The sequence below is a fragment of the Scheffersomyces amazonensis genome (assembly GCF_036850825.1).
Source record: "Scheffersomyces amazonensis strain UFMG-HMD-26.3 chromosome Unknown RJT21scaffold_4, whole genome shotgun sequence".
NCBI lineage: Eukaryota > Fungi > Ascomycota > Pichiomycetes > Serinales > Debaryomycetaceae > Scheffersomyces > Scheffersomyces amazonensis.
In genome coordinates this window covers 1,302,901-1,315,259 of record NW_027042744.1, presented here as the reverse complement: position 1 = coordinate 1,315,259, position 12,359 = coordinate 1,302,901, and the positions used below count along the sequence as shown (strand labels likewise).

At 29.8% G+C, this 12,359-nt stretch overlaps 8 protein-coding genes across 8 annotated transcripts; 3 read left to right on the top strand and 5 right to left on the bottom strand. All coding sequences in view use genetic code 12, as the record gives it.

Annotated features, from left to right (window-relative positions):
- Window positions 1-4: 4 nt before the first annotated feature.
- Window positions 5-1,299, bottom strand: DOT5 (thioredoxin peroxidase). Its single transcript, XM_064882092.1, has one exon. It carries the CDS (start codon window positions 801-803, stop codon window positions 48-50), a length of 756 nt encoding a protein of 251 aa, XP_064738100.1. The 5' UTR covers window positions 804-1,299; the 3' UTR covers window positions 5-47.
- A 607-nt stretch (window positions 1,300-1,906) lies between these two features.
- Window positions 1,907-3,436, top strand: ESA1 (NuA4 histone acetyltransferase complex catalytic subunit; the record flags this gene model as incomplete). Its single annotated transcript, XM_064885470.1, has 1 exon — window positions 1,907-3,436. One exon carries the CDS (start codon window positions 1,907-1,909, stop codon window positions 3,434-3,436), a length of 1,530 nt encoding a protein of 509 aa, XP_064738099.1.
- A 50-nt stretch (window positions 3,437-3,486) lies between these two features.
- Window positions 3,487-4,701, bottom strand: RJT21DRAFT_114911 (mRNA splicing protein; the record flags this gene model as incomplete). The annotated part of the gene is made up of 1 exon (XM_064880298.1): window positions 3,487-4,701. One exon carries the CDS (start codon window positions 4,699-4,701, stop codon window positions 3,487-3,489), a length of 1,215 nt encoding a protein of 404 aa, XP_064738098.1.
- Window positions 4,702-4,842: 141 nt separating this feature from the next.
- On the top strand, window positions 4,843-6,075 carry RJT21DRAFT_5567 (uncharacterized protein; the record flags this gene model as incomplete). Its single annotated transcript, XM_064885052.1, has 1 exon — window positions 4,843-6,075. One exon carries the CDS (start codon window positions 4,843-4,845, stop codon window positions 6,073-6,075), a length of 1,233 nt encoding a protein of 410 aa, XP_064738097.1.
- Window positions 6,076-6,163: 88 nt separating this feature from the next.
- On the top strand, window positions 6,164-6,873 carry RJT21DRAFT_44392 (NEDD8-conjugating protein). Its single transcript, XM_064884589.1, has one exon. The coding sequence runs from the start codon at window positions 6,253-6,255 to the stop codon at window positions 6,829-6,831; it is 579 nt and encodes a 192-aa protein (XP_064738096.1). The 5' UTR covers window positions 6,164-6,252; the 3' UTR covers window positions 6,832-6,873.
- RJT21DRAFT_44391 (uncharacterized protein) lies at window positions 6,874-8,597 on the bottom strand. Its single transcript, XM_064884588.1, has one exon. It carries the CDS (start codon window positions 8,477-8,479, stop codon window positions 6,917-6,919), a length of 1,563 nt encoding a protein of 520 aa, XP_064738095.1. The 5' UTR covers window positions 8,480-8,597; the 3' UTR covers window positions 6,874-6,916.
- A 1-nt stretch (window position 8,598) lies between these two features.
- Window positions 8,599-9,654, bottom strand: IST1 (Ist1p). The gene has a single exon (XM_064884587.1). It carries the CDS (start codon window positions 9,518-9,520, stop codon window positions 8,693-8,695), a length of 828 nt encoding a protein of 275 aa, XP_064738094.1. The 5' UTR covers window positions 9,521-9,654; the 3' UTR covers window positions 8,599-8,692.
- A 115-nt stretch (window positions 9,655-9,769) lies between these two features.
- Window positions 9,770-12,103, bottom strand: HRK1 (putative serine/threonine protein kinase; the record flags this gene model as incomplete). Its single annotated transcript, XM_064885469.1, has 2 exons — window positions 9,770-10,306; window positions 10,517-12,103. 2 exons carry the CDS (start codon window positions 12,101-12,103, stop codon window positions 9,770-9,772), a joined length of 2,124 nt encoding a protein of 707 aa, XP_064738093.1.
- Window positions 12,104-12,359: the final 256 nt, after the last annotated feature.

Genomic DNA, 12,359 nt, shown 5'->3' with positions numbered 1-12,359 from the left:
TAGAATAAAAAAAAATTAAAGAGTTTAGTCCTTGGTTATAAATAAAATTAAGCAGTTCCATTAATTGGCTGCTCAACTTTAGGTTCTGTAGCTTTTGATTCCGTAACTTTTGGTTCATCCTTTGGTTCCTTTTCTGGTTCCTCGACTTTTGATTCTTCCACTTTTGGTTCTTCAACTTTTGGTTCTTCATTAGTTTCTTCTTTTGGTTCTCCCTTATCTTCAGCAATGAACTGTTCAATGTCAGCTTTTGCACCATCGATACTGGCTTCTGGAGAAATTTGAATCTTTTTAACTTTTAAAATTCCATCAACAAAAATCCAATGAGATCTTTTAATTCCAGTTGGATATTTCTTTGCACCCAATGATCCAATTAACTCTCTTGAAGGATCAGATAATAAAGAATATTCCAACTTTTGTTTAGTAACAAAGTTCTTTTGAGATTTTGGTAAATCAGCACTTAAACCAAATACTGTAACATTATTACTCTTTAAGAATTGATAATTTCTTTGAAATCCACAAGCTTGTCTAGTACAACCAGGAGTTGAAGCCTTTGGATAAGCAAATATGACCACATATTTGGTTTTATTGGCAGCTTCAACTAAACTAACTTCATTATTATCTTCATCAAATAATGTAACATCAGGAATCTTATCACCTACTTCTAATTCGTTTGAAGTAGCACTTGGTTTTGCTGAAGAATTATTGATTTTACTCTTTTTCTTAGGTTGAACAATTTCTTCAAATGGCGGAGGAGGAACGCTTGGTTTAGCAGCTACTCTGGCAGAACGACGTAATTCAGGCATGTCAGCAATTTTTGTTACTTAATCTAATTGATATAAATCCTATAATTAGGATAGTTATAGAATAGAAAAATTTACTGAATGACCAATTGAATTTAGTTAGCTTAACATTTTAATTGGTGGTTAAATGAGTTTAGCGACTTTAGACTGCTCTGCCCACAGGCGACCCCCCAAAAATTATAGGCGGCCGGAAACCCACAGTTTTTCGCATTTTTGTTAATCTCCTGAGATTAGTGGGGAATCAGAAATAGGGACGAATAAGTCCAGACTGAGAATGAAAACCTAGTGAATGCGACAGGAAACGTGAGTAGGAGCGTGAGTAGGAGCGTGAATAAATAGAGCGTGAATCGGAACGTGAACCAAATGTAGACAAATCGGATTTAAGTAAAACTTGAAAGCAACTCTATGTAGGACTTTGTTTAACACCATTTTTACTAATCTATTACTTTTTATTACCAAATGTTGTTTTAAGTATAATGTTACTATAGTATTGATTATCGCCGCTAGTAGAATATATAATATCAGAGAATAAAATAGAACTGAATCTCTTGGTAGATTCACACTCTCCCTAACATCATGTGATTGAAAGTAGTGTATAACAATTGCAATAGAACATATTTTACTAAGTTCATAGAAATGGCTACGTCAAATGATGATTTAACTTAAAGATATATTCCCTGATTAAATTGATGTTCTCGAACATAATGATTCAGGTTTCACTACTCTACATTAGTTTCTCTACAAATTTCGTTAAAAATGTTCAAAACTAATTCATAATATTTCGTTAATTAAGTTGAAAATGTATCATAGAAGTCTCTATAGGCCCCCAATACCTGCAAGTATTTTCTCTATAGATTAGTAATTACAGAATAGTGCTTAAGTCCTGTCTTTATTATATTCATGTATTTTGCAACTTTGCTATAATATGGCACAAAATATTGAATTAAATTCATAAACGCACGTGCTGAATGTCACACGGACAGTCACGCGGAAATCTCGAATATAAAATTTTTTTGTGTCTGTTGATTACGATTACTTAACCTATAACTATCATAGCCAATCATCAAAAGGTCAAGTATCAATAGGCAATCAATCAAAACATTACGATGCCATCGGAAGAAGGGAAGCAGGACTCCTCGGCTTCACCTCTGGCAACAACTCCCATTAAGATTACTGATCAGGAGGATCAATCTGATGAGCCAAAGTTTACAGAGGAAGAAATAGTTATTGGATGTAAAGTTTATGTTACAAAAGATAATGAATTACGATTAGCAGAAATATTACAACAACATATGAAAAAGGGTAAACGAGTTTATTATGTTCATTATCAAGAATTTAATAAACGTTTGGATGAATGGATAAGTACTGATAGAATTAATTATAATCGAGCATTAATATTTCCTGAAGTTAAAACAGATAAGAAAGATGATAAGAAAGATAATAAACTGAAGAAGAAATCATCTAAACAAAAATCAAAGAATGATAAACTGACACCTATGCTGCAACAAAAATCTGAAACTGGAACTCCACAACCTGGAGATAGTGAAAATGCTGAAACTCCAGGAGGTGAAGATGAAATGGATTTAGATAATTTAAATGTTCAAGGTTTAAAAAGACCAGGTGAAGAAGTAAATAGAGAAGATGAAATTAAAAAATTAAGAACAAGTGGTTCTATGATTCAAAACCATTCTGAAGTTTCAAAAGTTCGTAATTTATCATGTATAATTCTTGGTGAACATATAATAGAACCATGGTATTTTTCATCATATCCTATTGAATTAACTGAAGAAGATGAAATATATATTTGTGACTTTACATTATCATACTTTGGATCTAAAAAGCAATTTGAAAGATTTAGATCAAAATGTTCAATGAAACATCCTCCAGGTAATGAAATTTATAGAGATTCAAAAGTAAGCTTTTGGGAAATTGATGGTAGGAAACAAAGAACTTGGTGTCGTAATTTATGTTTACTTTCTAAATTATTTTTAGATCATAAAACTTTATATTATGATGTGGATCCATTTTTATTTTATGTAATGACTATTAAATCTGATCAAGGTCATCATGTTGTTGGATATTTTTCAAAAGAAAAGGAAAGTGGGGATGGTTATAATGTTGCATGTATTCTTACTCTACCTTGTTATCAAAAAATGGGATTTGGTAAATTATTAATTCAATTTTCTTATATGTTATCTAATGTTGAAAATAAAGTTGGATCTCCTGAAAAGCCATTATCAGATTTAGGATTATTATCTTATAGAGCCTTTTGGACAGATACTTTAGTAAAACTTTTAGTTGAAAGAAATAATCCTACATTATATAGGAAGAATAATCCATTACCTGATGAAGATACAAGTCCTCCACCTACATCTAATTCAAGTGAAATTACTATTGAAGAAATTTCTGCTTTAACTTGTATGACAACTACTGATATTTTACATACATTAACAACTTTACAAATATTAAGATACTATAAAGGTCAACATATTATAGTAATTACAGATCAAATCATGGCCATATATGAAAAATTAGTTAAGAAAGTTAAAGAAAAGAAAAAACATGAATTAGATCCAAGAAAACTTAAGTGGACTCCACCACTGTTTACTGCTAATCAATTACGTTTTGGTTGGTAATGAAGTCACGTCGTCATAAACATTATGTATTTTTTAAATGTATATTAGTTTTATATTGAAGATTCACCCCAAATCTTTATACTCTTATCACCTTCACAAGTAATTAATCTTAATCCCAGCATATCAAAAGTTGAACTATATATTGTTGATTCTGTATATCCAGTTACTGGAGTAGTAGAAGTAGATTGAGTTAAAGTTCCTTGTTGATAATCATAAAATTCTACTTTCCCATCATCATATCCTGCAAATAATATATTAGAAGCAGGATTAATACTTAAAGTATTAATTATCTTTCCTGATTCTGATTTACCAAATTCATTCAATAAATGACCTTCAGGTAAAAGCCATTGCTTTAAATTACCAGTAGTATCTCCTGAACACATTGTCATTTCATGAGGATGAACAATCATCAGTCGTATACTCTTCGAATGTTGAGTTATTGTTAAAGCAGTTGATTGTTTTCTAAGATCCCATAATCGTATAGTACCATCCATTGAACTAGTTATAACTTGAGGATCTCCAATTTGACTTTGTACAGAACTGATATCACTTCTATGACCTGTCAAAACCATAATATCAGCTCTTGAACGTACATCCCAAACTCTTACAACTGCATCTCTACCACCAGTAAATAATAAATCTAATTCTGGATGTAAGGCCATAGAATAAATTCCTCCCACATGACCATGATAATCTCTAATTTGAGCTCCTGATGGGGAATTAGTTCTTTCTAAATCCCAACATCTAACGGTTTTATCTTCTGATCCAGAAAATAATAATGGATACCTAGAAGATATAGCCAAAGCTCGAACTCCCATTATATGTCCAGTTAATGTTGCTTTTATTTTCAGACTTGCTAAATCCCAGATCTTAATAGTTGCATCAGATGAACCTGTGGCAAACCATTTATTTGTGATTGGATCTACTTCTACTGATCGTACCCACCCTTGATGAGCTCCTACTAGAACTCTTAGAAGTTTCCAATTGGATGTATCTGAAGTATTAGAATGATGATCTTGTTGTTGTAAGTCACCTGTTGTCGGTATGTTATCATCATACTGTTCTGTGCCATTATCCTGTACGTTTTGATCTTCTTCATCATCATCATCTATTATTATCTCATCTTCATCAGTATGCTTAAGATTTTGAAAAGTATAGTCCATTTTGGTATTATTATACATAGCCTCACTTAGAGGGTCGACGGGTGGTATTAGGGTTTCCTCATCATCAGCATCTAAATCTATTAGATCTCTATATGTAGGCATTGTAATATTCGTGTATAGTCTTAGTGTTAGTGTTAGTCTTACCAGATTAATTTATGTGAAATATCAAAAAAAGGTTCATCAAAAAAATTCTTGGAGTATCACAAACCATTTACCAAATTAGGTTTGATTTGAAAGAATATCATGGATTGTCCATTAAGTAAAGAGTTATGCGATCATATAATTTCTAGTCGCGATGTTAAGTATACTACCATTGAAAGAATTGGACCTATTGAAGATATAAAACCATATATAGTTATTAGAGAAAGTGATAACTTGTTTATAGGTATAACCAAGAAGAATTACTTAAGATTGTTTAAAGAAGTTCATACATATTGGCACGAACAAATCCTCACTAAGGAGATTAATTATGAGGAATTAATTGAGAAAAGTTCTCAGGAAGAACTTCTCACTTTATATTATTTTACAATTGGGTATATGTTAACTACTCATGAGAATCATAGTATAATTAATATCCATGAATTAGTTGTTATGGAACTATATAAGACAAATGATAAAGAATTTTCAGTTGAATTTATTGAGAATGAAATTCATATAATTTTAACTTTTATATCGAGTAGACTTAGCAAAATCAATAAAAGTTCATCATTATGGTTTTGGCTTAAGAAATTAACAATTTGGACGATATTAGATCCTTTAATTTCTGGTAAAGATGTTCAACACGATGGTGAAATATTAATTTTAAAATCATTTCGAAGTTGTCAGTTACATTTTGCAAATTATTATGCTAATAACTTTTTAAGATGGTTATCAGGTATTCTTCTCTATGTTACTATTAGTATAGATAATCAAGTTGCAAAACAAATAGCCAATAAGCTCCTAGAGCTTGAATGGATTCAATTAAAAACCATTTGCCATAGTAACTTATCTGATAGTTCCACTTGGGGTTTAATGGAATATCAGATTAAACAACAGGGTCAGTATGCCTATAATATGAAGATAGTTCTTGATGAATATAATCGTATTATTGGAATACTTAATAACAATGGTATAAGGTACATTAATGTCGTTAATTCACTGGAATTTACAAGCAAAAGCAAAAGCAAAAGCAACACTAGCGGAGAAATAGATCATATAATACTATCGGAATTGAAATGGTTGGTTGATATCGATTGCTCGGTATTAACCCCATTTGTTTCTTTAATACGGCCTATGTTAGAACTTAAGTATAGCATTAAGAGTATAACTACAGTAGAAAGTATAGTAAATTCTAAGGTTCAGGACTTGAATAAATTACTTGAAGAACATCCTGATGATAAATTGAGTGGATGGTATGCCAAGCAATCGGACTTGGTTAAATTATTTAATAAACTCATTAGTCTTTTACAGGAAGTCAAGCAAGTAACCAGTTCGTAACCATAAAAATATACGACATTGATACCGACACTGACACCTACATGGTAGCGCACGCCACCCACCGAAAAAAAGTTTAGTCAGGGTACTGCAGCATTAAGGAGAAAGTGATAAATAGTTTACAGTAATTTGCATATAGTAACTAACCATTAAGACATAGTAAACAGTAAACATTAAGCCATGTTAAAATTACGAGAGCAACAGAGAAAGAGACAAGAAGCATTAGAAGCTTCCAAAGCCAACTCGCCATCATCGACCAATTCCCAACCTTCAACTAAAGCTAGTGGCGCTCAAGTATTATTACAAAAGAATTTAACAGAATTAGAATTACCAAATAGTACCAAGATTGAATTTCCTAATCCAACTGATTTCTTTAATTTTAATTTATTTATTAGTCCAGTTGCTGGATATTATAAAGGAGGTAAATTTACATTTACAGTTGCATTCACACAAAATTTCCCATTTGAACCTCCTAAAGTTAAATGTATTAATAAAATATATCATCCAAATATAGATTTAGAAGGGAATGTATGTTTAAATATATTAAGAGAAGATTGGAAACCATTTGTAAGTGTTACATCGATTGTTATGGGATTAAATCATTTATTTTTAGAACCAAATCCTAATGATCCTTTAAATAAAGATGCTGCAAATACTTTTGTTAAAGATATAAATCAATTTAGACGTGATGTATCATATACTTTAAAAGGTGGAGTATTAAATGGAGATCGTTATGATAATGTAATATCACGTTATTAACCCCCCTCTTTGTATTAGTTTAAGTTAACATAATGTATACCTATCTATATAGTCATAATATTATTATTATCATCATTCATCATTATCAATTCCACAATCTAACTGAATTATCAGTACCTCCACTAATAAATAAGCATTTCATCTTTGATTCAATTTGTTTTAATAATGTATCATATAATTCTTGTTCATTGGCAATCTTACTAGTATCAATTGTTTCTAAACTATACTTTGCAAAATCAATACTATTTATGAATCCTTCATGTCCAGTTAATATCCTTATACATTTAATATTCTTTTCAGTATTCAAAGTATTTAAATCCCAAATTCTAATGGTTTTATCTTCACTAGCACTAAATATATATTTTCCATTAGGATGTATAGCTAAAGCTTTTACCCAAGCTGTATGACCAATCATAGATGCGATTTCAAAACCCATACCATTATTATATTTTGTTGGTGATGGTGGTTTATCATAAGTTAATGTAGGAGGTGGTAATAAAAATAATTTAACTAAATTATCTCTACCACCAGATATACAATATTTAAATCCTAAAATATCTGTATATGATATATTATTTATCAAATCTGATGGGATATTAGGGAATTCAGATATATAGTTATTTAAATATTTATCTAATATAAAATTAGATGTTAATGGAAGAAATTTGACTGTTTCAACTACATGAGTATGTGCCACTATAAATGCTAAAGCTGTACCAGTATCTGCATGAGATAATCTTATTGATTGATCATTTGAACATGTTAATATAAAATCACCTAATTTATTTGATTGTTGAATATTTGATAACATAATAGTTGAATTAATATTGGCAATATCAATATCTCTAACCCAATCACTATGACCTACAAAACTTCTTAAACAATATCCATCTAAAAGATTCCAAACTTTAACTGTTTTATCTCGAGATACTGAATATAATATTGTTGAATTTGTAGGTGAAAATATAACTGAAGAAACTGTATGTTCATGACCTGTTAAAGTTCTAATATGTCGATAAGTTGATCCATTCCAAATTTTAATGGTTAAATCTGCTGAACATGATGCAAGTATATAAAATTTTGATTCTAATGATGAAGTTGATGATGATGATAAATCTATTGGATTATTAGACCATGCGAGTTTATTTATACCTCTGGCATGAGCTTTAATAATCTTTTCAGGAATAGTATTTTCATCATTAACAATATTCCATACAATTAATGAACCATCTGAACTACCGGCAAATACAATAGGTAATGTTGGATGAAATTTTGTACATAGTATTAATTGATTTGATTGAGTATTAAATGTTGTACTATTACTTATTGGTAACCAATTTATTCTATTTCTTTTAAATATTCCATTAGAATTAGAATTATCGTTAGAATTATTTTGGTGAGAATCCACAATAGTTCGAAGATTGCCTACTTCTGTTTCAAGATCCATTATCTTCTTTTGTAATCGTATTACAGTTGACCATTTCTTTTCTAAATAGTTCGGTACTACTCCATCAATATTTTGTACTTGTAATAGATTAGATATATTTTCAATAATGATTGATTCTCCATTTAATGTGTTCGATAGATATTGAACAATGGCTTTATTTAATTCATCCTGTTGCCTTTCAGTTAGGATCTGAGACTTCATGATCCTTCCTTACTTCCTTATCTAGAAATCTATATTATGATAGATCATATTACATATCGAAATCAAAACATTGCAAATTTTCGATGTCGCACTCACAATTTACACTACTAGTAATAAATTAAGCTAAGGTACATTTTTCATATATTGAACAAATAGTTAATAATCTATAAAGGAAGAGATGATATAATTAAAGGATTTATAATTAATGATTGGTTATTTACCAGATTTTAATGCGGCAAATCTTGCCTTTAATGCATCAAACTCATCTTGAGCAGCTTTAGCTTTTGAAACTGGTTTGGTCAGTTGTTGCTCTGCAATCGGTTCTGCGAGTTCCTTTTGTCCTCCACTAGGACTATCATCATCATCGTCATTATCATTATTGTTATTATTATTATTATTATTATTATCACCCTTTTCATTAATATCTTTTTCTTTTTCTTTTTCTTCATTTTCATCTTCATCTTCCTCTTGTGATGCTTCATACTCTTTTAATTTTGAATATGGAGCATCATATGCTCTAGCAATTTCACATAAATATAATGTTACTAATTCTTGTGAAGGTGGATCTATTTGACATCGTTTAACAATTTTTTCAGGTACATGATTATCTGTATTATCAATGGCTGCCTTACCGAATTCTATACCATATTTATGAATTAAACTATCTCTAATTGTTGTTAATTCTTTTAATTCTGTATGAGGAGCAGCATAAATAACTGATTGTACTGCTTCAATTAATCCTGAATCACAACTTGTACGATTAATATCTAAAATAATTGATATTCTAGCTAATAATAATTCACAATAAAGTTCTATAAATTCTAAGAGTTCAATATAAATATCATCTCGAATAATATTCTCTACTCTAATAGTTGCACTAGATTCTTTACCTTGATTTAATAAATCTGCTAATTGTCTACGTTGTTGTTTAACTAAGGCAGTTTTCTTTTCTTGTAAGAATTTCAGTTTACTAATGGCCATTTTAATGGCTGTCTTTAATCGGGTGGGATTGACTTGTGGTGGTGGAGTTTTAGACGACATTGTTTTACTATAATTTTACTTATTAGTATGACAATTGTATGGGGGATAGTCTTTATCTAATTACCCCAATGAGTACGAAAAATAGTTTAGTGGGTATTCGGCACGTGACGAACACTAATAAAATTACTACCACCACCACCACCAACAACTACGAAGTCTACTAATTCTACTAAATCATAATCATGTAATGTTAAATATACATATAAGAAAAATATAAATATGTATGTAGTATGCATGTATATGTAGAACTTAACTCTCAAGTACAACTGTATGTTCATGAGGAGGAGTTCCCTTAACAAGTACATCATCTTCATCATCTGCAATATTACCAATATTATCTGAGCTTTTAATAACTCTTTTTAAAGTACAACATTGAATTTCTTTAATCCATTCATCATTCATAATTTCTTCTAAAGTTGCTCTTCTTTTTGGATCAATTTGTAACATTCTATGAATTATTGGTCTAGATGCATGAGGTAATAATCTCATTAATCTATATGGACCATGGATTTGTTTATGATGAGATGCTTTCTTCTTAGCAGCAGCAGCAGTAGCAGCAGCAGCAGTGGCAGGTGCAGAAGCATCATTTTCATTATGATTACTTTGATTATCAGAAGCATCATCTTCTAATTGATCACCTGGCAGATCTTGCTTTTTACGACCATTAAACAGAGATTTCATTTCATTCTTTTTATTTTCATATTCATCTAATTTGGCATCAATTTCTTTTAATTGAGCCATTATTTCTTGAGCTTGTGCATCAGATAATATATCTGATGGATCAATCTTAGATGCAGTAGTAACAATACTTGCTTTCCTATCCACATCAGCCTTAAGATCTTGGGAACTCTCATTAATATTTTCAGTGGTGGCATTATTTTTGGTATTATTAAGTTTGTCATTAGAGTCATCATCAAGTGAATTATTATTAGCATTAGTATTAGTTTTAGTATTGTTTTCAATATTTTCTTTATCATTGTTAATAGTTTGTACAACATTTTCACTTGATTGGGTTGTCATTATTTGATCTTCTGGAACTTCATTATTATCATTTTCTATTGGTTTATCAGTTCTATCTTTTTCTACCGAATTTTCTAAAGAATTAGCAGTAGCATTAGCAGCAGCAGCTGCTGCTAATAATTTCTTCTTTTTATTCAGTTTAACGATAATATTTTTCAATTTTCTTTGTTGTAATAATAATTTATGACATTCATTACTTAAATAATAATCATGGAAATTATCATCAGGTAATGAATATAATTTAAAACTATTATCTTTTTCAACATTTGGTATCTTCCAAGGAAATCTCTTTAATGTCATACAACAATAAATTATAGCAATTGACCATAAATCTACTGGTTGAGGATTATAAGAATTTGAACTTTTTAAAACTTCCGGTGCTAAATAAGGATCAGAACCAACAATTCCATGACAATTATGAATACTATCTTTTGAATTACCATATTGATCATAAGGATATTTAAAGATAACAGCACTACCAAAATCAATGATTTTAAGAATACCATCCATTGTAATAACACAATTATCTAATTTTAAATCACGATGAGCTAAACCTAAACTATGAATATAAGCTACACCTTCTAAAATTTGTTTTAAACAACAATTAATTTCTTGTCTTGACATTTCTCCACTCATAACTACAGCAAAAAAATCAATAGGAGCATATTCCATAATTTCAAAATAACGACTATTTTCATGAATTATATCAATAGTTTTAATAATATTTGGATGTTTTAAAGTTGATCCAATACAATATTCAGCTGTACATTTTTTAGTATAATCTTTTAAAGTTTCAGTCAGTCTTCTTGGTCTAAATTCTTTTACTGCAAAAGTTTTTTGATCAGATGGTCTTACAATTAATTTAACTGATCCACCTGCTCCACTACCTAATTCTTTACCAATTTTACCATATTTTTGAACATATTGAGAATTTTCATCAGTAAATGGATCTTTATTCAGAGTTGGATGACTATGAGTTGCATTATGTAATAATTGTGAAGAAGTTTGATTAATTAATGTAGCCAAAGAAGTTGATGATTGTTCACGAGAATGTAAACCACTATTAGCTAAACCAGGTGGAGGTGAATGAATTGAACCATTATATTCAGATTTAGTTCTAGCTGCTGATATCTTTTTTGTTGGTTTAAATAATTTTTTCAAATCTACCATTGAACTGGAAGGTAAAAAGCTATGATTTGAATCTTCTTTATTAACAGGTTGTAATGTTTGTGGAGATGTTGTACGAGATCCTATAGAATTATTTTGACTATGAGCAGGTGAAGTCATTTCAGTATTTGTTTGATTAATTATATTAATACTATGTTGAGGATGAGGTGATATTATTTGCAGGGGTTGATGAGAATTTTGTTGATGATGTTGAACATGATGATCTGAAGAATTAGTTAAAGTTGGGCTTGTTAAAGATTCTGCTGATTCATGTCTACCAATATGAAAACCTAAGAATTTCTTAGAATGATTTGAAGTTGATGGAGCCAAATCTTCTTCTGGTTGAGAAGTTTGTTTGAAATGTGAAAATAATTTAAGTTTATGTTTATCAGGCATTATGACGTGTATGGAATAATTCAATGATATCTAAACAACTGGAAAAAAATGGTAAAATGATTAACCAAAATTACGAATACGAGTTATGCAATTAAATATTATGTTATGTTAATATTTGAAATAAGATAATGATAATTACGATTTCAAGGGTATAAAATTTCAAACTATAATATAGTTTATAAGGCGCCTCAGTTTATTAGGCAATCAAACACATCCAATGTTATTAGTGGGTATTTAATTTGATTTAATTTGATTT